The 25,606-nt window shown below is 32.9% G+C and overlaps 1 protein-coding gene across 2 annotated transcripts in view; it reads right to left on the reverse strand.

Annotated features, from left to right (window-relative positions):
• LOC102801116 (gamma-2-syntrophin-like) overlaps positions 1-25,606 on the reverse strand; it is a 103,139-nt gene that overhangs the window by 44,324 nt on the left and 33,209 nt on the right. The window contains exon 2 of one of the 2 annotated variants that reach the window (XM_085507802.1): positions 17,479-17,650. In XM_085507802.1, the coding sequence (XP_085363928.1) occupies positions 17,479-17,607 (129 nt within the window). In that variant the 5' untranslated portion in view covers positions 17,608-17,650. Of the gene's footprint in view, positions 1-2,826; positions 3,061-17,478; positions 17,651-25,606 lie in introns of those variants that run through there. The other variant, XM_085507803.1, reaches the window with a different exon arrangement.

Raw genomic sequence — 25,606 nt, forward strand, 5'->3', positions numbered from 1 at the left:
ACAGGGGTCAAGAAGTACAACTGTACACAACAAAATCAAGTAAACATGTTTTTTGAGAATAAACCACCCACAACCATCCAGACACTGGACACAGAACCACAGCCCACTGTACCTATGATGTATAAAGCTAAAAAAACATTACAATTTTCAAAAAGTCTCTTTTCCTGTGAAGCTGTACAACCAAGATTATTTAGTCAATCGAACGCGGCGCGTTCATACAACCTGTATCACTACACCTCTGCACACAAACCTCACAAAAGTGAGTGTATTTCACCATTGACTGAATGAAATCAGCCAGAAATTATTACCACGCAGGAGATTAATTGGTAAATCAAATGTGAAATGCATATATCGATTACAAAGCAGAATTGAACTTTAATTACATTTAGTAGATCTTATCTTATTGGAAGTATAGGTAGTCAACTGACCTACTTTTATCTTTGGTACAAGCTTACTTCAATACTGATGTATGTGAAGAGTATTTACGCAAAATGTATACATACTACTATTACACAAAGTTGACTTGTCAGCAGTCACCAAAATAAACTTGGTAAATTTTTTCAAAAAATGTTTAATATCAAGACCTATAGCCAATTACTGAATTAGTAATTATGTTTATTTAGTGAATAATTAACAAATTGTAGCAAACTACAAAGATTGTTATGAAATGTTAATAATGCAATAACTTGTGAAAGAATGCATTTCACATGAAATTAAAGAGTATTACAGAATACACTCAAGAAGAAATATTAATTTGCTGAATATACAATAAATGCAAATGAAATCTCAAGATGATATAGTATTGGGACGATAAAGCAGTAGATATGTCAACAGAGAAATGATGAGTGTGAAGTAATATAATGATAACAATAAACATACTCTGAATCGGGTCATCATTGAATTATGTTAACAAAAATAGCAGACGATAAATGTGCATGTATTGGTGGCTAAAAATAGATTTCAACCACCAGACACAAATATATACCCTCTACCCCTCTACGCCAACTGAAATGGAATATACCTTCAAGAGAAATTATATGTGTTCATATATTAGATCACAACAATTTGGAACCTGATTTTGCGGTGAAAGTGAAATTATAAAATTAAAAAATAAAGTCACAACATGTGAAAATAGCTGAGCAATACATTTGATTCAATGAATACATTTTAATCGATTTCTGTTCTTTATTGTATTGTAAAATTGAATAGTTATAGTAAATAATTTGAATTATATAAAGACAATTTCTGTTTAATTTTTGTTAGAAAAATTTGTATTTTAAATTGTAGTGGAATAAATTTAAATAATAAATAATTTAAATAAAGTTACAAGATACCACAGCATAATATATGTTAATCCTGAATGAAAAAAAAAAGAAAAAAAAAAATTTTCATCAGATCTCTAGAATGAAAAGATATACAAAGTGAACATTACAAAATGTTTAGGTAAACTGACGCTGCATTATCAAAATCGTCTGTGGCAAATTACAGTCTAGTTGTGATTTGTTTCAAAAAATCTGCTGGTTATTCAAAAGTTACTACATATTATTTGCTCTATTATTCACACATGCGCTCACATAAACGATAAAAGTTGAAGTTGTCTATCAACAAAATAAGAAAGATCCTGTATACAATAAATGTAATTCATTTATATTTTAAAGCAATTATGGTATGTATGCTATCTAAGTTACAATGGTTAATAACATTTCATCAAACAAAAAAACTAGGGGAAACAAAATTTAGAGTTTTGTGTTTTAGGCAAATGATTGAACACTGTTTTTGGGAAACAATATAGACATTTTTATGACAATTATCCTGAGCTCACTTTGTCTTCTAATAATTATTATTAAAGCAAACAAAAACTCATTGTACAAAAATTACACATTTTTTTTGAAAATCAAGAAATTTTTTTTTTTTCACAATTAGAGAATAAGTGGAAAAAATATCATAAATGAAAACATGTTTCATCATAAATATATATATTTGATGTTATAAATTTGAACAGAATATTTTGTTTTTTCGGTGAGTGACCAGCTATGTATTCTGATTGCAAGCATTGCTTACACACAGGAAGACAGCACTTAAAGCAAATTACTCAAGTACAAATCAGCTGTTTATACTATTGAAATTCAATCAACGGAAAAAACAACATAACTACACAGACCAATGTAGCCTTGAACTGCAGTTAAAGAAAGCACCAGAGAAGCCCTTTTTTGATGCGTATTGGTTTAACAATATGATACAAGCAGTCACATGGCCATATAAACAGGATTAACATTTCCAGATTTTATCTTTTACTGAGATAATCTACCACAGTTGGGATTAAAGAAAATTTTTTATATTATATTGTGAATTATGAGATTTAATTCCAAGTTTTTTGATTTTTTTTACACAAATGAATGCTTTTCCCAAGTTAATTTTTAACTAAAAATGAAGTATTAATTCAATTAAATGTATTAAAGTCATAACAATTCTTATAAAACTGCTTAATAAAAAAAAATGCAATGATTTGAAAATGGTGATAAATATTAAACTACCATATATTTAGAATTTATATTTATATATTTCCACACTTTGGTTTCAGTGAATGTTTCAGTGTTACACAGAACACTAGAAACAGACTACACTTTCAACACCGTCAAAGTAGAGCTTTCAATACTAAAGTAGTGAATAAACTCCCAGGAGGACTCATGCACTTTGAACTATGTCAAGGTAACGAATAAATAATACAAAAAAGTTACATAAGAGAGTTTGTTATGAAATATTATTAAACACAGGTGCTGCTGACAACTGAGACGTACGCTATGATAGACAGAAATGTAAACTCACCCGTAGTCCACCTCTGCGCCAAGCATGGCGATTGTCAATATCCATGATACAGCCACTAGTCCCTCCAGCCACACTACAAACATCAGTGGTCACACAGGTGACAACATACACCACTTTTGTAACATCGAGGACCAATAAACATCAAACGCTCTAAGCTATAAACATCACTGAGATCAACACCTTCACTCACTGCACAAATCTGTTGTAGCTTGAATCAGTCCCTCTAACTCGCCCATCATTTCCACTTGTTGATATTTAATTACACCAACTTAGGGGGAGCTAAATGTACTCCTGAAGCATGCTGTACGTTGTGAATCAGATACTTTAAAAGTACAGAGGAAACATGCACCCTAGCACTTTAACATATAGCTAGGAAGTTTTAAGCTAATATGTACTTATTCTGTAGTAGTTGCCAACAGAATTTAAACCAGAAAAGAATAAGGTATATGTACTTATAACAAGTTTAAACTAAATTTTAAATTTGAACTATATTTAGAACAAATCAAAAATGTGCAACACAGAGTTTCACATTTCTTCTCACTTTTTGCCAATTAGACAACTTAGGTATAATAAAACACCTTTATGTTTGTACTCTATAAAGAAATGAACAGGCTATGTTTCATGTTTAAGTGCTTGCTCGTTGCTAAAGATAGCTTCCTTGCCAATTGCTTGGAAAAATTTATTGATAAGCTTTAGTCAGAGTCCCTCTATCAGTTTATAGAGGGACTGTGGTTTAGTCAGAGTCCCTCTATCAGTTTATAGAGGGACTGTGGTTTAGTCAGAGTCCCTCTATCAGTTTATAGAGGGACTGTGGTTTAGTCAGAGTCCCTCTATCAGTTTATAGAGGGACTGTGGTTTAGTCAGAGTCCCTCTATCAGTTTATAGAGGGACTGTGGTTTAGTCAGAGTCCCTCTATCAGTTTATAGAGGGACTGTGGTTTAGTCAGAGTCCCTCTATCAGTTTATAGAGGGACTGTGGTTGAGTCAGAGTCCCTCTATCAGTTTATAGAGGGACTGTGGTTTAGTCAGAGTCCCTCTATCAGTTTATAGAGAGACTGTGGTTTAGTCAGAGTCCCTCTATCAGTTTATAGAGGGACTGTGGTTTTAGTCAGAGTCCCTCTATCAGTTTATAGAGGGACTGTAGTTTAGTCAGAGTCCCTCTATCAGTTTATAGAGGGACAGTGGTTTAGTCTATTTTTGTTTTTCTTGACCATTGATTTATTTAGGTTTTTGTTTTCATTCATACTAAATTTTGTATGAAATAAAAGTACAGTACAGTACATTTACACATAAGAGCTTTGCAAACAGACATATATGTTTACGTGTCTTTGAGACTCCATATTTTATATAAGTGTTGCTTCACATAGTAAGGAGTGGGTTATTTAAAACTAGGAGTCAGGGGTGGGGTGGTGTTCATTCGATTATATTTGAAAACTGAAAGGCATTCCAGAAAAAAATCTCTGCATTCATGGTTTATCTACTTTTAGTCAATTCAACAATCAAGATTGAAAGATATTGAAGAAGATGAGAAATAAACATTATTCTTTTGAAGAATAAGAGAACACAGACAATGCTGGAAATTATGGTTCCAGGAAAGAGTGAAATATAATCAGTATTCAGCTGTGGCACAATTTAAAGACGACATGAGGATGAAGAATAATGTCCTACCATAAAATAAATTAAAATAAAATAAACTGATCATAAAAATATGTAAAATGCAATTTAAAATTCAAAAGATTGAATTACCCACTCATTCAATTATTCCAACAATAAACTTCTTGTAACTTTGCAAATTTTTAATTTTCAAGTTCAATATCACTCTGGTGATTACAATTTATGAATTCATGAAAAAAATAATGTTTTGCTACATTTAAAACAACACGACTACATGATATGTACCTCTGATTAAATAGCTTGCTCAATATCATTCTACCTTTTTAAGTCTTTTAGATTTGTGTAACCTTAGTGAAAAACATTAACATTTGCAATGATTGTGGTCTGATTGAACAAAGCAGATAAACTGTGACAGGATATATGTGCTAATAATGGGCATTAGTGTGCAAATCGTTTTGCTAAGTGCTGTTAGCACAGTCTATGTCAACATAGTTTCTCATTTGTTGATTCTGACAATATGGCTTTGTATCTGTTGATTCTGACATCATGGCTTCACATATGTTGATTCTGACAACATGGTTTCACATTTGTTGATTCTGACATCATGGCTTCACATTTGTTGATTCTGACAACATGACTTCTCATTTGTGGATAATAACAACATGGCTTTGTATTTGTTGATTTTGACATCATGGCTTCTCATTTGTTGATTCTGACAACATGGCTTTGCATTTGTTGATTCTGACAACATGGTTTCTCATTTGTTGATTCTGATAATATGACTTCTCATTTGTTGATTCTGATAATATGACTTCTCATTTGTTGATTCTGATAATATGACTTCTCATTTGTTGATTCTGACAACATGGTTTCTCATTTGTTGATTCTGACAACATGGCTTCTCATTTGTTGATTATAACAACATGGTTTCTCATTTGTTGATTCTGATAACATGACTTCTCATTTGTTGATAATAACAACATGGTTTCTCATTTGTTGATTCTGACAACATGGTTTCTCATTTGTTGATTATAACAACATGGCTTCTCATTTGTTGATTATAACAACATGGCTTCTCATTTGTAGATTCTGACAACATGGCTTCTCATTTGTTGATTATAACAACATGGCTTCTCATTTGTAGATTCAGACAACATGGTTTCTCATTTGTTGATTCTGACAACATGGCTTCTCATTTGTTGATTCTGACAACATGGTTTCTCATTTGTTGATTCTGACAACATGTCTTCTCATTTGTTGATTCTGACAACATGGCTTCTCATTTGTAGATTCTGACAACATGGCTTCCCATTTGTTGATTCTGACAACATTGATTTTCATTTGTAGATTCTGACAACATGGTTTCTCATTGTTGATTCTGACAACATTGATTTTCATTTGTAGATTCTGACAACATGGTTTCTCATTGTTGATTCTGACAACATGGCTTCTCATTTGTTGATTCTGACAACATTGATTTTCATTTGTAGATTCTGACAACATGGTTTCTCATTGTTGATTCTGACAACATGGTTTCTCATTTGTTGATTCTGACAACATGGCTTCTCATTTGTTGATTCCGACAAAATTAATTTTCATTTGCAGATTCTGACAACATAGTTTCTCATTGTTGATTCTGACAACATGACTTCACATTTGAAAAAAAGTGGACGTGATGACAACAATCACCTACATCAACAGCTCTGTCTGTTATTTTTGATGACAGCAGAGCTAAACAAAATTCATGATATTTTGCTGAATGAGAAAAAATAAATTAATATGGTTATAACATTGAACTGAACCTGTTCCCATGGAAACACTAACAATGTAATTTCCCCATAGTTTGAAGTACTACTGTGGCAGCCATTTTGATTTAAAAAAGAGCCCCAATATTTTGTTTTTTATCTAAATCTTATCTTCTTAATACCATTGTATTGAATACTAATCCCCTGTCAATCATTGCTTCAATTTAAGAAATGTATGAAATGTCAGTTTTAATTGATATGTTTTGTCGCTGCCTGCTTCTAGAGGGTGCAAGTTTTTTAAACAATTTGTCTATTTTATGTTTTGGGAGATTTGGCCTGATATCAACTGTATTTTGATAACCATTCACATCTCTGCCTTAATGTTTGAACAAATGCTAAGTATTTACTGAGGCACAACCATAAAAATTATAATTTTATGCTTTTTCACATGGCGAACTCACAATAATGTATTATGGGTATGAAGGGAATTAAACAACAAACCTGGTGTCTTTTAACTATAGCACTGCATGCTGGGAGTTTGCTACTGAACTGCATGCTGGGAGTGTGGTACTGAAGGTGAGAATAAGATTCTATTTATAGTTATCTACACTAATCTATAAAACATCAGGATTTAATCTTCCCTTGATTAAACCAACAGAGATGAAGACAAAGATAATATTGCATTAAAGTGTATCACATTACAGGAATTCAATCAGAATATTATAAATACCAGCTGTAACACTAAAGTCACAATATAGTGGTGGATATGGGTTACTATGTATACAGAGCAGTGTTTGCATTAAATAAATAAATAACTGCTACAATTTAGAAGATGATTGCTACAGGGTTATACTGGTTTGTGGTTTGCAATTACATGTATATCTGGACAGCGCCATCAAGAGGTGACATAACGCAATTTCTATATGTTGCCAAGACCTGTATCATAATCAATAAAAATATATTTCACTTCCTAAGATTTTTTGGAGGCTGTGTTTCTTTCCATTTTTCAATATCTTGGCAGAAACCAGAAAAAAGTCAGTGGCCCCTTTTGCATGTTCTGAGCAGAACCAAATTATTTTTAGGGATCAAAGCTTGCATTGCAAATAGGGGATGTATGATTTGATATAAACCACAGTTTTGAATAGGTCACTTGTAAGTAATTATATATAATTAAAAAAAAAATGTTTTTCCAATCTGTACTGAATTTTTAAACACAACCTTTCATTGTTTGTTTATTTAATTCATTATTCACATGTCTTGAATAACCTTTATACACTCCTAGAACTCAAAACTTAGTTATTGCAAATGTGTTTTGTGCAATTGGAAGTGGCATTCCAATGATGGGAAAAATACATTCCCCCATTTTACCACCTGTGAAAAAGATTTTTTTTTACTATTTTTACTATATTGTTGTGTAGAGCCATTTTGAACATTTTAATGTGAAAACAAAACAAAACAACAACACAGTTCTACTTATACAACTACTATAGTTGTCTGGGTAGCGTCCATGCCTGGGCAAACACCCAACCCCAATTTTAATACAATAAAGAAATTGAGGTCATGTCCAGGCATACGCCTAAGGGGGTCTTTTTCTACACTTGTAATAAAAAAATTAAAAAAATCTATATTTGTTTGTTGTATTAACAGTTGATTTCCTTGCAGTCTGTCGTAATTGTGATAAAAAATAAATGTAAAATGAGGGGTGAACATGAGATAGCTGTGACAGCAAAATAAGTAATTTTGCATTTTGCCTTTAGGGCAGCGTGTTCACAGTTGTCTACGTAAATTACATTTATTTTTCAAGATATTTTTATCAGAATCATAACAGTCAGCAAGTCTACAAAATTGTATATTAAAGCAGAAATGTAGTTCTTTTTTCAAAATATGTTGTGGCCTTGAAAAGAGCCATTTGGTTTGTGCCTCCTTAGAAACAATTCAGGCAAATCTTACAGTATAAGGAGAGCCGCGAAGCAAGTGTCACACTCGTTCGGCTTTAGCATCATCAACAATGAAACCAATGTTGCAATATTGTAGGAACCCGTACCTAGGAGAGTGGCTGAAAGCACATTGTTTTGGCTTTAAATATTTGGTAGCAGTTTGCGAATCCATAACTGGGGCCAGCAATTTTGCAATGTCACGCCGAAGACTAACAACTTTTTTCCATAGTGTAACAATCCAATTGCCGAAACTTGCTGAATGTCCTTTGACCTTTGACCATGAGTGATGAGCATCTAGTCTGATTCATGTTGACTTGACTTCTATGAATACTAGTAGTGATGTCATTTTTGGTCATTCAGTAAAACAGATGCTTAAAGGTCAAAGATGACTGACATACTAAACAAAAGCTTCGTGTGCCATTGTAACATTGCGCGCGACCCCATTTTTCTTGTCTCTCCTGATTGTGATTAGAAATCAAATGTCAAGCATCAAGTGTCAAGTGAAAGTGTCAAGCCTGTGTATTAAAAGTGTTAAGTCTAGATTGTGTACAACGACATCAACGAACTTCAGGACAAAGCTGCTGGGATTTTGTTCGAAGGTGACAGTGACACTGATGATGGTGATGAATGTACAAATACAGATCTGAGAAGTTTTTTCAAACAACTATGAACTTTCATAGTTTTTATTGTGTAATTTTGTAAATTATTATTGATCTTGTTTGACTGTTGATCTGGTAATTGTCAAAACCGGAAATAATTTTTCGCAGTTTAACCTCTGACATTTTAATTCATTTTGAGTTCACGCGTATTGGGCGTGTTTGTCGGCGGGGAAATCCTAATTAAAATGATTCTTCATTATCGATTTTTATTATTTCTGGTTTATTTGTCACATTATAAGCACTAAATTATTTTTGTTATACTTCTAACGTTGCATATTTCTCATTCATTTCCGTTGCAAGGGATGTCCGGACATACACAAACCCTATTTTTTGGAAATTTTCCATATTCAGGACCCTGGGCGCTTACCCTGACTACTACGGTAAGTAGTAACTACTGCAGTAGAGAAATTTGAATTTCATTCTCAAAGCAGGTGCCCTCAAAAGTGAGGTTTGTAAGTTTGAACTCAGAGGGCGCCCCAACATACCAGAACCAGTTAGAAGGCATTAGTTTGCTCGTAATGACTAATATAACTGTATTAACCATGTAGGTTCTGTTTTTGGCACCATTCCATCTACACACTATATATTAATTGTTACACTACATATTAAGTTGGAGATTAGAGAGGATTATAACAGCTGATTGACAAGCTGAAGATATTAATCATAATCCCAGTAGATATTAATTTCAATCCTTTAAACTACTCGGCAAATCATTTATGTTGCAGAGTGATTATAAAAGCAGTTGTGTTCACTTTAGTCAGAACCAACATCATAATCATCTTGGGACACACTTGGCTAGTGTCGAAATCATGTACTCTTTCATTGATATGTTATTTGACCCAAACATGGCAGATGATAGACATATACATGTCCGATTCAGCAGCTCCTGAGAGTGAGGATTTTTTGTAGTTATGTTGGTGATCGTCGCTGTGTCTGCGGAAGTACTATGGGGGATTGCATGATGGGAATGATAAGTTTTTTGATCGGTAAAATATTTTTAGAAAAGTGAAAACTAGAGTGACTGTGAAATGAAGGTTGGTTTTAAATATTAAATATCATGGAATCTGGATGAGATAATGAAAGGAAATTGAACTGGTATGAAAGGGCAGTAATATAGCTAGAATGCAATATTAGAATCCAAGGGTCAAAATACGTCACAATACATTCATCATAGCCTGCAAAGTGTCAACAACTATGTGGTATTAGCCTCGATTTGTAGTTTTCATGAATGGCCGGGAGGGGGGGGGTATATGCAAATTCTGTGCTTTAGTAACAGTATTTGCTGCTTTTTTGGGCAATGAAAATTAATACAAGAATAGCTGTCAACAGAAATTTCCTTCTAGTAAACAAAACAATATTGGGAGGTTTATCCCTTGGAACAGTCGTTCTTGTGAAACAATGAACATACTTCTCCAGGGTACCAAGGGTACCAACCGCTGCATTATCAAACAGCAAAGTTCAATATCATTGGCCAGAGTAATTACCCAGCATATTAATGATTGGCCTAGGTTGAAGACAATTTTACAGAGATGACTCGCGAGAAGTATGCGCTATGACTCCGTACTTTTCATTCCAGTTTATACTACAACACTTGTAGAGACATTGTTTTCAAAAGTGTCCAACAGTGAAGATGTGTCATTGAGCATGATCCAGTAAATAGAATGGACAGCATTTTTAAACTTCCTGTTGCAGATCACGTTACAATATTAGGTTTAGTTTCCATGTTTTATTGTTTTTTGTTTCTAAATTTCAGTTTTTATTGTTCATTTACAGTAATAAAACAGTTTTCCATTCTGAAACCATGTCCAGTTATCATGATTGTGTACACAATTAAACAGGATGATATGTACGGATATGAGTGAGTATGTTTCATAGATTAATAGGCCACTTCTTTGCTTCAATTCCAACTATATCTCTGGAAATGTCACTTGCTGTTTATCATCCATATTTTGATATCCCACAATGTGTCTATTGCATGTCTGGTAATTCAAACTAACTACCGGTACTATTCAAGTTTCGTAAAATGTGCCCAGCCTTGCTATCATTTAAGTCAACTCCCACATTGCCCTTCACAGTGAAGGTTAATGCAGATATATTGTAAAATACATAGAGGTAACACTACAATATATTTCCCTTTCATTACACAATAATCTTTGTGCTGAGGCAGTTATGGTTCCACAACCATCACTAGATTTCTAGTGCTATTTGCTGTTATGGTATTTGTCATGAGTGCACATTGATGTAGCATTGCAAAAAGAAACCAGTTGCAGCAGCCGCACCGCTGACAACGTTCTGCATTCGTTTCATTCATTACTTCAGCATCCAATCACATTCCCTCTAGATGGTTCTGACCAGGCTGGCTGCACTTTTCTCTACCACCATATCATATGAATCAGTATATGTTTTCTCAAATTCACCACTGAGGGCGTGATTTCAGTTTTGGTTCTGACTCTATTTTTGGTATACTGTGCTAATTCAGTCTCGACCGTTACCGCACATGTTTTGGAATGTACTGACTCAGTGTTGACTATTGGCTTGTGCTGAGATCTGTAACATGGACACCATCTTAAGTCTGGCCGATTATATATTATGTATGCATTGTCGAAACAAAACTAGGGCAAAATTTCACGATTTTCATTGAAAACCGACTCTCATAAAATTAAATCTGTCTACAATTAGTTTTGTTTTCAATAAAATAGTTGACTCAATGTTTGGCAGAGGGAGAGGGATGCACTGCATTTTTGAAGCTGCAGGACACTCCCGGACTTTCCTCATATCAAAGTCACTTATATTACTTATATTACACTTATACTTTTATTGATGGGCATTGTAGTATAAAAGCATTAATTTTCACAGTGATTTTAAATATGCTCACTAGATATTTTGAACATGTGCACTTGGTTTTAAATTCACACATTCCTGTAACCTATTACATTCGAATAAATATTCTACCCATAATGCAACTTTTACAGACTGTGATTTAATGATTTTAGACAAAATGGCCATCAATTCGTTAAATTTGATTGTACCGGTATCACAAAATAACAAAACTTACAGTGAGGATAGTACTTGTGTGCAAACTTTAATCTGAATCAGACGATGTATTTGTCAGGAATCAGCAAAGACATGAATAAATACAAAATAGCTGCCAGTCGGCCATTTTTGTTTGAATCTCAAAAAAAAATTAATGTGCACCTGTAACCCATTATGTATGATCATGATAAAAAGTTTGAATAAAATTGACCCTTCCATCTCTGAGAAACATTTTTGGACAGGTTTAAATACTGGAATTTAGCAAATTTTAGGTCCGACTTCCGAGGGTGTCTGACACAGTAAAAGGAATGATGTCAAAACAGCTGCATTAAATAAACTCATAGAGTGCGATTCTAAGATGGTGGTCATAGCACGGTGTATGATATCAGAGGTACATTACTTGGGGTTTGCAACTCGCATAGTACTGTATGGTGACATCATGTCAAGATCCCATTCATGTCTCTTCTCGTAGATAGCGAGACTGAGGCTACGACCTTCTGACATGATATATATCAATGTTCAAGGTATGTAATGAAAAAATAAAACTTTTCTTGCCACTATCGTAGTGAAAAATGTAATACATCGAAAATGTACAGAAAATATAGTTCTCGTAATCCGTCATATCGTGGGCAGCTATTTTGATCCACCTGGACATCCCAGTATCCTAGTTACCTCGGGCATGCGCATTCGCATTTTTCTGAGTTGGAACGCTTATGCGAGAGCGAGATTGTAACGGGATCTTGGTATCATTTCACCGTAGTTGCAAACCCCAAGTAATGTACCTCTGGTATCATACATGATGATACCTGTAACAGATGGTTATAGAATATGTGGTGTTCATGAAAAACAACGATGATTTACAAATAATGTAACTGTTTTTATTGTTTTTTTTTAATTAATTGTTATTGGTAATTTCATGTTTGCTGTTAATATTAAAATTATTTTTTTTTGTTAATTTAGTATTTGTGTAATTTGTCTAGCATTATTACTGTACAGCTATCCACTGTTTGATTTCCTATTCTCCCCTTACACTGACTCAGATTATCATTTCCTTAGATATTAGTAGATAACAGCCACATATACACCCATCTTAAAACTCGGTAAAGAAAAAAAAATAATTTGCACATGAGTCTTACCCTTCAGAGTTGTTCTCTGTAGAATGTCTTCCTCTAAACAAAGTTTATAATGATCTATATAGTGATATACATGTATTGATGATTTGCTACGGATATTGTTAATAACATTTTCTTAAATCACATCCATGGTTTTCAGGAAGAAGTTAAAAATGACAAAAATATTCACCAAAAGCAGAGAAATGAAGATATCTCTATGAAATGTACAAATATGACAGGGGTCGGCCCAATACATGTGCACTATCAATATCAGACCAAACAGTGTCATAGTAGAAGTCATTTCAGCATTTTAATAGCTAATTTGCATAATTCTTTGCAGATAAACATCTCATTTCCAATATACTTATCAGCGGCGAAACAAGTAAAGTGTAAAAGAGTTAAGCGTTTTTTGGAAAGTCGCCCACATCCAGACATTCAGGCTTCAGTCCCTGGACACATCACCGTCTCTATACCACAGTGGATGGTTCATTGAGCTAAAAATTAACTTTATTAATTGAAAAACCGGTCACTAACGAATGCGACTTTGGGGGAACCTTGGTTAAGGTCTGCAGGTGCTTGTGTTCGACCGGGCCTGGTAGACACCAGGATAGCGCATTACAAATTGCCATTTGACAGAGAGATGGCCACACAGCCCTGTCATGTACATGTAGTCCCAAACATGAATATGACTTTTGTGGCAAAATGCACGTGTCGTCACTAGCACTTGCAATTTGCACATACAGAAAAAAAAGTCAGGAGAGACAAAAGTGACACTCAACGTCCAGAACTGTCGCCTGGCACAAAAAAAAATATTTAAAAAAAAAACAAAAAACTTTATTAATTGCCCAGGGTCTGGTAAGTCTCAGAATTCTATATTCTCATAATGAGAGTCACATGTATCAATTTACACAGCTGCTGACAACATAAACATGAGAGCTTGACCTTGGGTGACATTACTATAAATTTCTCAATAGTGAAAATATATATCGAGATTTTTTGTGTAATCGAAAACAATGATGAAGAATTTTCCACAGACCCTAATAATTTTTACAATGTAAATTCTGTTGATTCGTAAATAATATTGTTACAGTAATACATTTTTTTTTGAACATGTTTTGCTTTTTCATTGTTTCAATGATGATGCAAGTCATTTTGCAATTTTTTTTTCACCAAATAGATGTAACATACATGTATTCCCTAATCTGGCACCTGGTTAATCACAATTGTCATGTGAATAATTTCTTGAGGGGGTAATGTGGCTACAATGTTAAACAAAATAAATGTTTTATCTTTTCTGAAGTTATCTTTGGGTTTACGCCCACTCCGAGGTTACCCAATTCCAATGCTTTGGAAACAGGAATTTCTTGAAATGCATAAAACTAGACACAAAATGCACAACAAAATGTGATGCTGCCAGCAGTATAAAAATGCAGAATAAACAAAATAAAACCGACCAGCGGGAAAATGGTAAAAATACTACAAATGGTAAAATACTACAAGAGATAAAAAAGACAGACATTTCGAGTTCAACTTTTAGTCACTGACGAAGAGTTGAACTTGAAAAGTCTGTCTTTTTTTATCTCTTGTAGTATTTTACCATTTTCTCGCTGGTTGGTTGTATTTTGTTCATTCTTTCTTGAAATGCATGTAGTTTGTATTTCCATGGAAACAAGTTCAAGTATTCATTTATTTGATGGAACCTTTTACTGAAATTATCAAGAATTTGTAGTGGTTTTAAATTTTTACTCGTTAGCTAATTCAATACAATATGCACCAGTGCATCATGTGAAATTAATTAAATGCATGGTCTGACAACTGGGATATTTGAGGATCTGTTTGCTTTAATAAATTTAAGAATTGAATGTGTGAATGTTTATTTATTTATAACTTTCTCAGTCATTTTTTAAGACTTTGACATAAGTTTGACATACAAACTGGTGCTGGTTTCAAACAAATAGTGGAAAAAAGTTTTTTGCTTTGTGCTGTACCTCACAGTGTGTACATAGCCATTCACACCTCTTCCTCATTAGTGATGTTCAGGTTAGAGATGTTGGCACATGCCAAGACCCTGGACTAAGTCAGCACATGCCGAAATGTGTGAGTCTGCTCATGCCAAAAAAAACTTGATCTCAATCCCAATAGATGCTCAGGACTGAAACTCAGCATATAGTGAGATTTGCTGCCCGAACACTCGACACAAACCGAAATCACGCCCTCGGTGATGAGTTGAAGAGAATATACCGGTATACTGATTCAGTATGACATGAAGACAGAGGAAAGTGCAGCTATATGCAAATGTAATTAGCCATCTGATTCAATTAATCACTTCAAGATGTGTATTGAAGGTATTTGTGCCTGGCTGAAATCGAACATGTTGATTCTCAACCCTGACTAGATGGTTGTTGGAAATTATTTTTCATTGCGCTATAAAAAGAACATTGAGATGTTGAACTCATTGTGAATTTGAAAAAACAAAAATGGAGTTGAAAATGAAAATCGATTTTAAAAATGAAAGTGGATTTTAAAAATGAAAACAGATTTTAAAAAACGAAAATGTATTTAAACTGGTTTTTTAAATAAAATTAAATCGGCTTAAAATAAAAACAGATCTCAAAAAACGAAAGTGGGCTTTAAAAATTTATTTCAGAACCAAAATTGGTTATTAAAAAGGAATTATAAAATGAAAATGAATTGTGAAAATGGTTTTATAAAATTCCATGTTGTGCGACACCTCGGTTGCTGTAGTGAAGACTATAAACGGGACTACTTTGTGAATTTGTGATGAAAAGAGGGAACTGGCGGTGAAAAAGATAAACAAAAAAGATTTCATGATATGTATAGTTCACCACTTTTGTCTTAGCATGCTGGGAACATGGTCAGTTGGATTACAAGTGATAATGAAATCTTCCAATATTAACTACATGTATATGGGGCAACCATCTTAAATACGACTTGAAATTAAATAAAGAGATAATTTGTGAACCATGTTTTTCAGATTCTTGCAAATCAGGGGGAAAAAATCAAAGAAAGCTTAGAATGAACTTCCTTGTGCTGAGAGTATTGGAGACACATTAAAATTAATTTGAAATTACTTGTATTTGACATACATGTATTGATGGAAAAGCTGAAAACTAATCATGCAAATCAGGAAATTAATATGAACAGATTTGAGTGTAAAACTAATAAGGTCTGCACAATGTAAAAGACCACCTATGTACCAAGTTTCATTGAAATGTGATTAGAACCAAACAAATTATGAATTATTATGTTAATTAGGAAATTAATATGAGCAGATTTCAACCCAAAATTAATCAGGTCTGTCTATTGTCCTATGACATCTATGTACAAAGTTTCATTGATATGTGATGATTAGTACTTGAGATATCAATGGAAAAGCTGAAAATTAATTAATTATGCAAATTAGGTAATTAATATGCACAATTATTTACCCCAAAACTAATCATGTTTCTGCATAGTCCTAGAGGATCTATGTACCAATTTTCATTGAAATGTGATGATTAGTACTTGAGATATCATTGGAAAGGCCGAAATTTGACTAATCATTATGCAGATTAGGTTATTAGTATGCACAGATTTTCACCCAAAACTAATCCAAACCTTGCATTTTTAATAACTAGTCCTTAGAAAGTGAACTTTTATTAAATATAAAAAAAAATATGAAATTAGACAGGCAATGAAAAACGATGTTCCTTTATTTCAAAATTAATTTTACAAAATATATTTCAGAAGTGTTCTTGTTGTATTGGGACAAACAAGGAACACAATTGACAATAAACCAGACATATTTATTACACAATGTAATGGAGAGGGCGCCCCAATAACTGCTAGAGGGTAGTGTACCCATTACTATGGGAGGATACTAACTGAACTGAACCCCCTACAGACCATAGAGCATCTGCTGCCTAAGGCATGTACATGTACAGTGAACTGAAAAAAAGTGCCTGAATTAAGTAGTTTGATACAACAAAATTACATTATTAGGATATTGGAACTGAAACAAAAATTAAGGGTATCAGAAACAGAAGTCCAAAAATACCCCCTAAAATGGCCAAAATTAACATTTAACACTCGATTCTATCAGAAAATTGAAATCGAGAAATTTTTTCACATCTCGTGATCAGAGATATTAGTCATATTATTGATATTAATCTTAATATTATTAAAAAATAATTTTTTTTTTACAATATAGTGAGTTTCCAGTGTAATAATAAACTATAAAATTCTGTTATGATTTAATTATCAGCTGACAAAGACACAGAATTCGATACATGAAAACAAGTTTGTAATTGACTAATTTCATTTCACCTAATCTCACTTTAAACCAATCTATAAATAAAATGAAATTCAATTCTGATGTTACTTATTTTAACCTTAGAAGCTATATCACATGTGCAGAGAATTATAGCTACTTAAATATTGCCAGAAACTTAACAGCTTTGGGGTAGACACACAGCTGTTTACATAACAACAATAATAATAAATTGATGCTAGCATCTATTAGAAATAGTGGAATAATAAAACATCAGTCTTACCCCATACTGTGGCTTGAGAGATGGAACATCACTACCTGTGGCCGAAGGTTTAGACATGGTGCGGCTCATGAGTAGAACAATTGGTTCGAGGCCGACAGAAATCAACGTATCCTCAAACCAGATTGACATGACTACATCGCCTCACGTATACTTGCATGCAATCTTGCTGCGGCTGGAATGGGCAATTGATAAGTTGGTTAAAATTTGTGGGTGTCAAAATTCACATATCAGCTTGCAATAGAGTGCCAGCATAACAAGCAATGGTCAAGGATTGGACACCCCACTATGCGGAGCATTTCAATATCTTACAATCCAACTGTGACCCAGTCATAAAAAGTATCCCCAGCATCTATTTGTATAAATGCAAGTAATAATATTCACAACCGACATATAATACTCATCGTGCGAGGAAGAGCGGCGGTAGAGGAAAAAATAAGAGACAGGTAGTTAACATAAAAATCCAATCGAGCTCTTATCCTAAATCACAAATCCCTTGAGAGCTAGCTCTGTGATATCACGGACTAATCATATTAGCTGACTTCTGCACTCAATAATGTTCACAAGTTTTGAATTAAATATTCACCATCAATAAAATCTTATGTTACGGAATGATTTTTCCTTTGTTCTTATATTATTTAAAGTCATACTTGGCCCTATTTATAATTGGCTTTGTAGTAGAAACAATTAGAATGCTTTTTACTCTCAGCGAATAGTAATGTTTAGAAACTAACAACAGGGGAATAGTTGGAAGTAATATGGTAGTCAGAAAGCTTTACATGATAGCATTTGTGGAGGAAACTATACACATGGAAATTCCCAACACGGAATAAGACTAATGGCCAATCTCCATTTAGGTCACAGACTTGGAAGACGTTTTGTACACTCAAAATTTATCCAAGGCAGATTTACTAACAATTCAGGTTAAAATCGAGGTCAAAGCACACATTTTTTTAATTAAGATTCCAATTTGTCAAGATTGTGATTTCAATTCAAAATTACTAACTGAGTAAAGTATTTGGAAAATCACAAAACAGCTGTATCCATAGAGACAACTAAACCCACTTTTTGTTACTGACTTTCAATATAATTTTTGTTTCATATTTTTATCTACAAATATGTATAAATTCGAAAAAAATGAAGTACATAGTATTTAAATGACTGTGATAGCTTGTCAACAATTATAAAGTTCATTAACAAAATTTAAAAGAATAAATTAAATTAATTAATGCATATATGAAACTAACAGTTTATGGACCACACAGAACACATTAAAAATGTTACCAGATATAATTCTGGTGGATGAGTGCATGTTTGAAAAGGAAAGAGATGTAGGAAAATTCAAGGGGACTGATTAGATTTTTTTTCTGACTATTCTTGTTTTTTCCCACATACCCACATTAATTCTTATCATGGCAGTCATCTATCGAAAGTTGTTAAGAAAATTCAATTTAGGATTGTTTTATTTGTTCATCAATTGTAATTAAAGTAGTAACAAGATTCATTGGATGAATGAAGGAACAAATAGATTCAATTTCACCAGCTTATCAATTTTTACTTATGAATTATGGATTTTCCAAAAAACTGCTGATTTGATTTATTTAATTCTCTGACGAGACTATAAAAGGATGTACATGTTAATTACAAACACGAAGAATGTCAGAGAGCATCAGCTTCAAAAGAAGCATCGCCAACATTTAATTCCCACAAAAACTTGAGTGCAATTTTCTCTATCTATTTTCATGGTCAATTTTGAACAAAATAGATATAATTTGGGAGTGAATATATATTTCTAATGATAAATGTTTTATAAATTTGTTGAAATGATTGAAGATACACCAGACGACTTTTTTGCAAAAGATGATTGTAAGATGAATGAATGCTAATTTTAGCCACAATTGACTCTCTAAGGTGATGGATTAAATAATTGTCCCCCTAGGTCATTATAAAATCTCACATGCACCAGTGAGAATTTATTTCACATTATGATGACAATTGTTGAATGCTTAATGATACACATATGTGTTTAATTATTTAATTTAAATAAATGGAAATGGGTTCTGCATAATAATTAAAAAATTGAAAAACAGTAATATTCATAATCAACGCACCATGTGGCATCTCACAATATTTTATTCATTACCATGGAAACAATGTTATTGAAAAAACAATTTGTATATGTATTCATACCTTTTAAATTCACTTTAGAATCTCCTGAATAATTTTTAAGTTCAAGTGGTGTATGACTGTCAGGCTATGCGAGGTGATTATCTGCCTCAAATATGCTAATTTTCCCTGGAGAAGTCTTATTTGTACATCCACTAACCACTGATTACGGTAAAGTATTGAAACACTGCATTTACTTCAGAATGTTTCAAAGTTGTATTTAAGGGCAATGAAATACAACTGGCATATACTCTTGTACTCATGATGTGATTATTTTTATACAAGACTTTTTGGGTTGATTGCAGTCATACAGTAGTCAAGTTGCTTTGAGGTTAGTGAGCTTGTCCAATTTCAAAAAAACTTGATACATTGAAGTTCTAGGATGATTCACAGACCTGAATAGTTTTTGGTTGGACACAGTGCATATTAATTATCAAATTTTCATAATGATAATTTTCAGCTGATAAATGAAATTACATTAGATAAGACTAGGTAATTATTGATTTTCATATACTGATTTACTCCTACAGTCCCTTGAAACCAGAGTTTCAATAACACATTATTAACTGACTTACTAACCCCTACAGTCTATATTGAAACTCTGGTTTCAAGGGACTGTAGGAGTAAATCAGTATATGAAAATCAATAATTGCCTAGTCTTATCTAATTGTTGGGCTGGCAAGTCAATTTTTGGGGTTGGTAGCAACAGACCAGAAACAAAAATGTAAGTGTCAATGGCTGTATCAGTCTGCCATTACAAAAACACCTGATTCACACTATACAAGCATGCTATCTTTTGCCTAAAGTTATTTTCAAAATAGAGAGAATCACATTCAGGTCACCGGGACCTTTGATACAAATTATAATTGCGGTGTGAAACCTATAATCTAACATCATGTACTTACATGTACATAAAACGTCTTTTAAACATTAAATAATAACATTTTCTATTTTTATTCAAAAGACTCACTTAATATTGATAAATCAATGTAAACCACATACCCCTGTTACCCATAATACACTGCCCACAAAACAACTTTAAGTGAAATTGATGTATGAATGTTAGAGATACAAGAGTGAATGGACGAAGTACTGACATAAGCAACCTAAATTATCAGCATCCTTTCAGATGGGGCTAATAAAAATTAAAACAGGCAATCCAGTTCAACACTATGTCATCTTCAATAATTTAAAATTTATCTTGCTAATATGAGGTTAATACGAGGATACCTCAAAGTATGCATGAAGACAGTACAGCGGGAGTATTGACCGACGCACAGCATCTTTTCCTTCCAAGGATACATCATGGGAATGCCGAAATCCCAAAAGTTTAGAACAGATTTAGCGAACTTCTTTGTGTGGAGTCTGGTCAAACCCTGGTGGCAGCCATGTTTGTTTTTATTATTAGAGAACGCTCACACACGTAATCGCTCCATATATGGTATTCGCATTTCCTTATATGGTAGGATGAAAATACCCCGTAAAATACCGCAAAATTACGACACGCTGTAACTTATGGCGTTAGGGTGACAGATGTATAATAATAAGGAGTAACACAAGCGGAAGGTGACGGGTCAATAAGCTAAATAAAAAGTTGTTTTAACGCCATAAGTAAATCAAAAATGACCTTGCCAATAAACTCATAAATAGCATGGTACATTGTATAAATATGTAAGTCAATTATTTTGAATCTGAACTTGACATATGTAAAGTTTGATTTGGTGCTATTCTGGAATGGCCGAATTTGACATCATTCAGGTACATGTATCTTGTATTAGATTGCAGAACAAATTGCATGTGTGTGACATGATATATGATGTATTTCTCAAGATTGAACATAATTGGTCAAGGCATATTAGAGATATGCTTCTGAAATGCATTCATCAAAAAAGAAATGGCCGTCAGTTATCAATTGAATCTGATCTGAAAAACACAATGATGTGGCGTTCAAAGAATGTACTAAACTTAAACAAAATCCCTTTTTACCAAAAATGACAAAAATATTTATTAAAATTAGATAAATGAAGATATCATCATGAAATGAACAAATCTAAGAGGTCCACATGTAGTACCTACTAGTATATGTATAATATAAAAGCAATCAGACTTCGAAAGTCGAAAATATCACTTTTTACCAAAAATATTCGGAAAAATTAAAGAATTTAAGATATCATCACGAAATGAACAAATCTGAGAGTGGTCTCAATGTAGTATCTAAATAAATAATATCAAAGCAACCAGACTTGCTGTTTTCAACAAGAAGTTGAAAATGTCACTTTTTACCAAAAATGACAAAAATATTCATCAAAATTAAAGAATAAAAGATCATCACGAAATGAACAAATCTGAGAGGTCCACATGTAGTACCTATATATGTAATATCAAAGCAATCAGAAGTGCAGTTTACAACAAGAAGTCGAAAATATCACTTTTTACCAAAAATATTCATCAAAATTACAGAATTAAAAATATCACTATGAAATGAACAAATCTAAGAGAGGTCTACCCAAGGTACATATACACCAAGTATCAAAGCATTCAGGCTTGTAGTTTTCAAGAAGAAGTCAAAAAAGTAAAAGTTGACATGGACGACGACAGACGCTGATGGACAATCACTCATATGATAAGCTCCACTCGACTAAGTCAACAGCGGAGCTAAAAGTCCCTCAGACAGTGGTACATGTAGTAGCATCAACCTGTGCTGTCTCAACTCATTAGTTTGATAATAATTTTGTAGCAAAACCTCGTTTTAGTATGAAGCGAATTTATCTATTATCAAATATAGAACATTGTGTTGTTGTGTAGTTTTTAAGTTTCTGTCAGTTTCAATCAACTGTTTCAGATTCACTATTACAACCTTTAGCAGATATGAAGTCGTAACGCCCAGTGAAGGAATTTGTCTATGAGAATCTGAATGAATTCTTAAAAATATTAGAAAAAATAATTTACTATTTGTCATTCATATTTATTTATTTAATACTAATTGGAAATATGATTGGAATAATTAATATGGCATAATTCTTGGCCAAAATAAAAACATTTTGAAAATTTTAACAATTTAATAAATTTGCAATGTTTTTTTATTGAAAATATATACAGGTATAATGAACAACTTTATTAAACCTATTCAAAATTATTTTGGACACCATTACATGAATAAGTGCAGTTTGCAAATCTGATTCAAATATCAATTGAGAATTGCAGATTCATTCATATCTGAAAAAGCTGGGCAAACTATAAAAATACACTAGAAAGTACCGGTAGTGACACTGCAAAGCAAATGACAAAAGCAATTCAACATTCACTTCCTGAATGAAGGTTCAAATTTCCATATATGTTTGTACAGGAATTGTAAAATTAATTGAAAGAAAACACTGAATATTTTTCCATTAATGTTTACATATGTATATCAACAAAGACTTAGAATATTTATAACAATGTCAATGTGGGATAAAAATACACCAAATATTATCACCTACATGTTGTTTCCATGACAACATCACTTTTAATGAAATATAATTATCTAATGGACCTTGATTATTATTTATCAGCTCAAATGAAGTGAAAACCAATGTAATATCATTTTTGTGCAATTTCTTACCTATAAAGCCAGGAAATGGTCTGAGCTGGTTACACCAGAATTAGAGTCAGTGGCTATTAATGAGTTCTATAATCAGTATGCCAAACATGTTAAGTTAATGGTTTTCTTTCATCACAGAACAACAGGATGCTCTAAAAATCCTTGCAAACTAACTCTCCAACTGTACACTGACTGCTTTTATACTCATTCAGGGATGGAGGACACACACATAAAAAGTATAGTTTGGCAGATTCACAATTTGAAATTTTGAGTTTTTTTGTGTAGTATTTTGCTTGGTGGGTGGGGTGGGGGCATTTGTTCATGCTTGCTGTGGTTCTTTTCTTGTATTAAAGTGACATTTTAATAATTTAAATGGTTATTTTTCAAATACACACATATGACTGGTAAAAAACATTCAAACAGTATGTGTTCTCACATAAATGAAAATAGTCTTAGTATTTCATCCTCCCCCAACATTTTAAGTCTTGTTTTTTTTAATTATTCAGATTTTAATAATTTTTCGAAGATTTTTTCAAAAAAAAACATTTTATTCTTCTTAGCATTGAAAATTATGAATATCATCTAAATTAGGGAATTCCATATGAGCTTGTTGGACAACCACAATGATAAATGCTCTAAATATAATATCATTTTGTATTTAAAGGAAAATTTTACATCAATAGAACCTATACAGTGAATGAGAGTATACTTTTTAAAACAAATGGGCACTATTGTATTTGATTGGCTGACATGCTGTAATACTATGCAAGCATGCCAAGCAGTTCTGTGATTGGTCAACGAAGAAGAAAAGACAGACACTCATTTTGAATGTGAACATTTTATAAATATATTTTGAATTTATTTCCTGAAAAGCACAATATTTCAGATTTGATAATTTCTAAAAAAAAGAAGTTTTAAGTGAAAGTCGTAATAAATGTGGGGCCAAGTGAAGGAAATGAATAAACGTTTTAAATGACATATCAGTAGTGCATTACCTCCCTAATAAGTACATCCAATGGGCCATTCCAGTTTATATCTGCACCCCCCTGTTGATGAGGTCGGATTTCCAGCACTGTATGATGGGGAAAATACCCCGGAATTCCAACTGTATATGGAGAAACAGAATCTGGAAATCCAGACGAGTATGGGAAAAAAATTCCTGGAAATCCAGGCAGTTATGGCTACTAAATAAAATATGGCCATGTTTATCTCGCCACATACCGGTTGATGAGGTTGGATTTCCAACAGTATGACTAAAAAAACTGGAATTCTGACTGTATATGGTAAAAAAATTGGGCCAGTATGAAATAGTTATTACTGAAAATAGATAAGGATGGTGGCACGAATGAGCTCATCAACACCGTGAATCAGGACTAGTTTGGATTTCCATTATCAAATATAAAATTTTTAACTTGGTAAATTAGCATATGATGAAAGTTATATTTGGAAATCCTAATCTGTATGGTGTCACAAAGGAACTCATCAATACCATAAGTAGGAACTATAGTTTTGGATTTCCATTACTGTATGGTGAATGGTGATTTTGAAATAAAACTTTGTATGACTTATACACCCATGGAAATTATACCCTGTATGAAGTAAACACACAAGCTCATCAACAGGGGGGTGCAGATATAAACTGGAATGGCCCAATATAAGCGTACATAAACCAAAACTTACATGTGTTGTATACCAAATCATTGGAATATAACTCTTTTCACCCATAATGCACCTAAAATGGACTTTGGTCATTGGTTTATTTTCGTAATCTACATGTCTCTTTGTCTTTATGCTAATTGTAGACCAACCACACTTGTATTTCTATGCAGTGTAATTTTTACAGTTGCATTCATAAGCTAAGTATGATTGCTACAGATAACTGGTATATTTTGTAAGACAGCATTGTCTTTCTTAGCTACATAACATTGGTATATCAGACATTGCACCTTGACTGCACAGCTTTAGTAAAGGTACAACGTCTACAGTTAACGAACACAGTCTTCCTCCTCAATTATTGAAAAGTTGGGAAGGAAGGGGTTTGAATTCACAACATCAACCATAGCAGGTAGATTCTCTAACAACTGAGATTTGGATTTCCGATGGGTATTATAAAGGTCATGTCAATGTCAAGTGTTATGCATTGAATTATTCATGAGCTAATGATAAATTGTACAATACACTTGTTGTATAATATGTAAATTAACATACAGTGCTGTGCAATGGCAATGTAACTGATTGCTGAATCTTTTAAATGTATCAGTTTTTATGGTATAAATCTGAAATACTCACTCAATAGTGTGGGTTTACAGATATAACAACACAGTTTTGGTCAAAGTTTTGTAAATTGGATGCTAGCATCCTTGATCTATTTATCTGATTCTGACT

This window comes from Saccoglossus kowalevskii, chromosome 14 (genome assembly GCF_978046115.1).
Source record: "Saccoglossus kowalevskii chromosome 14, keSacKowa6.1, whole genome shotgun sequence".
Lineage (NCBI taxonomy): Eukaryota > Metazoa > Hemichordata > Enteropneusta > Harrimaniidae > Saccoglossus > Saccoglossus kowalevskii.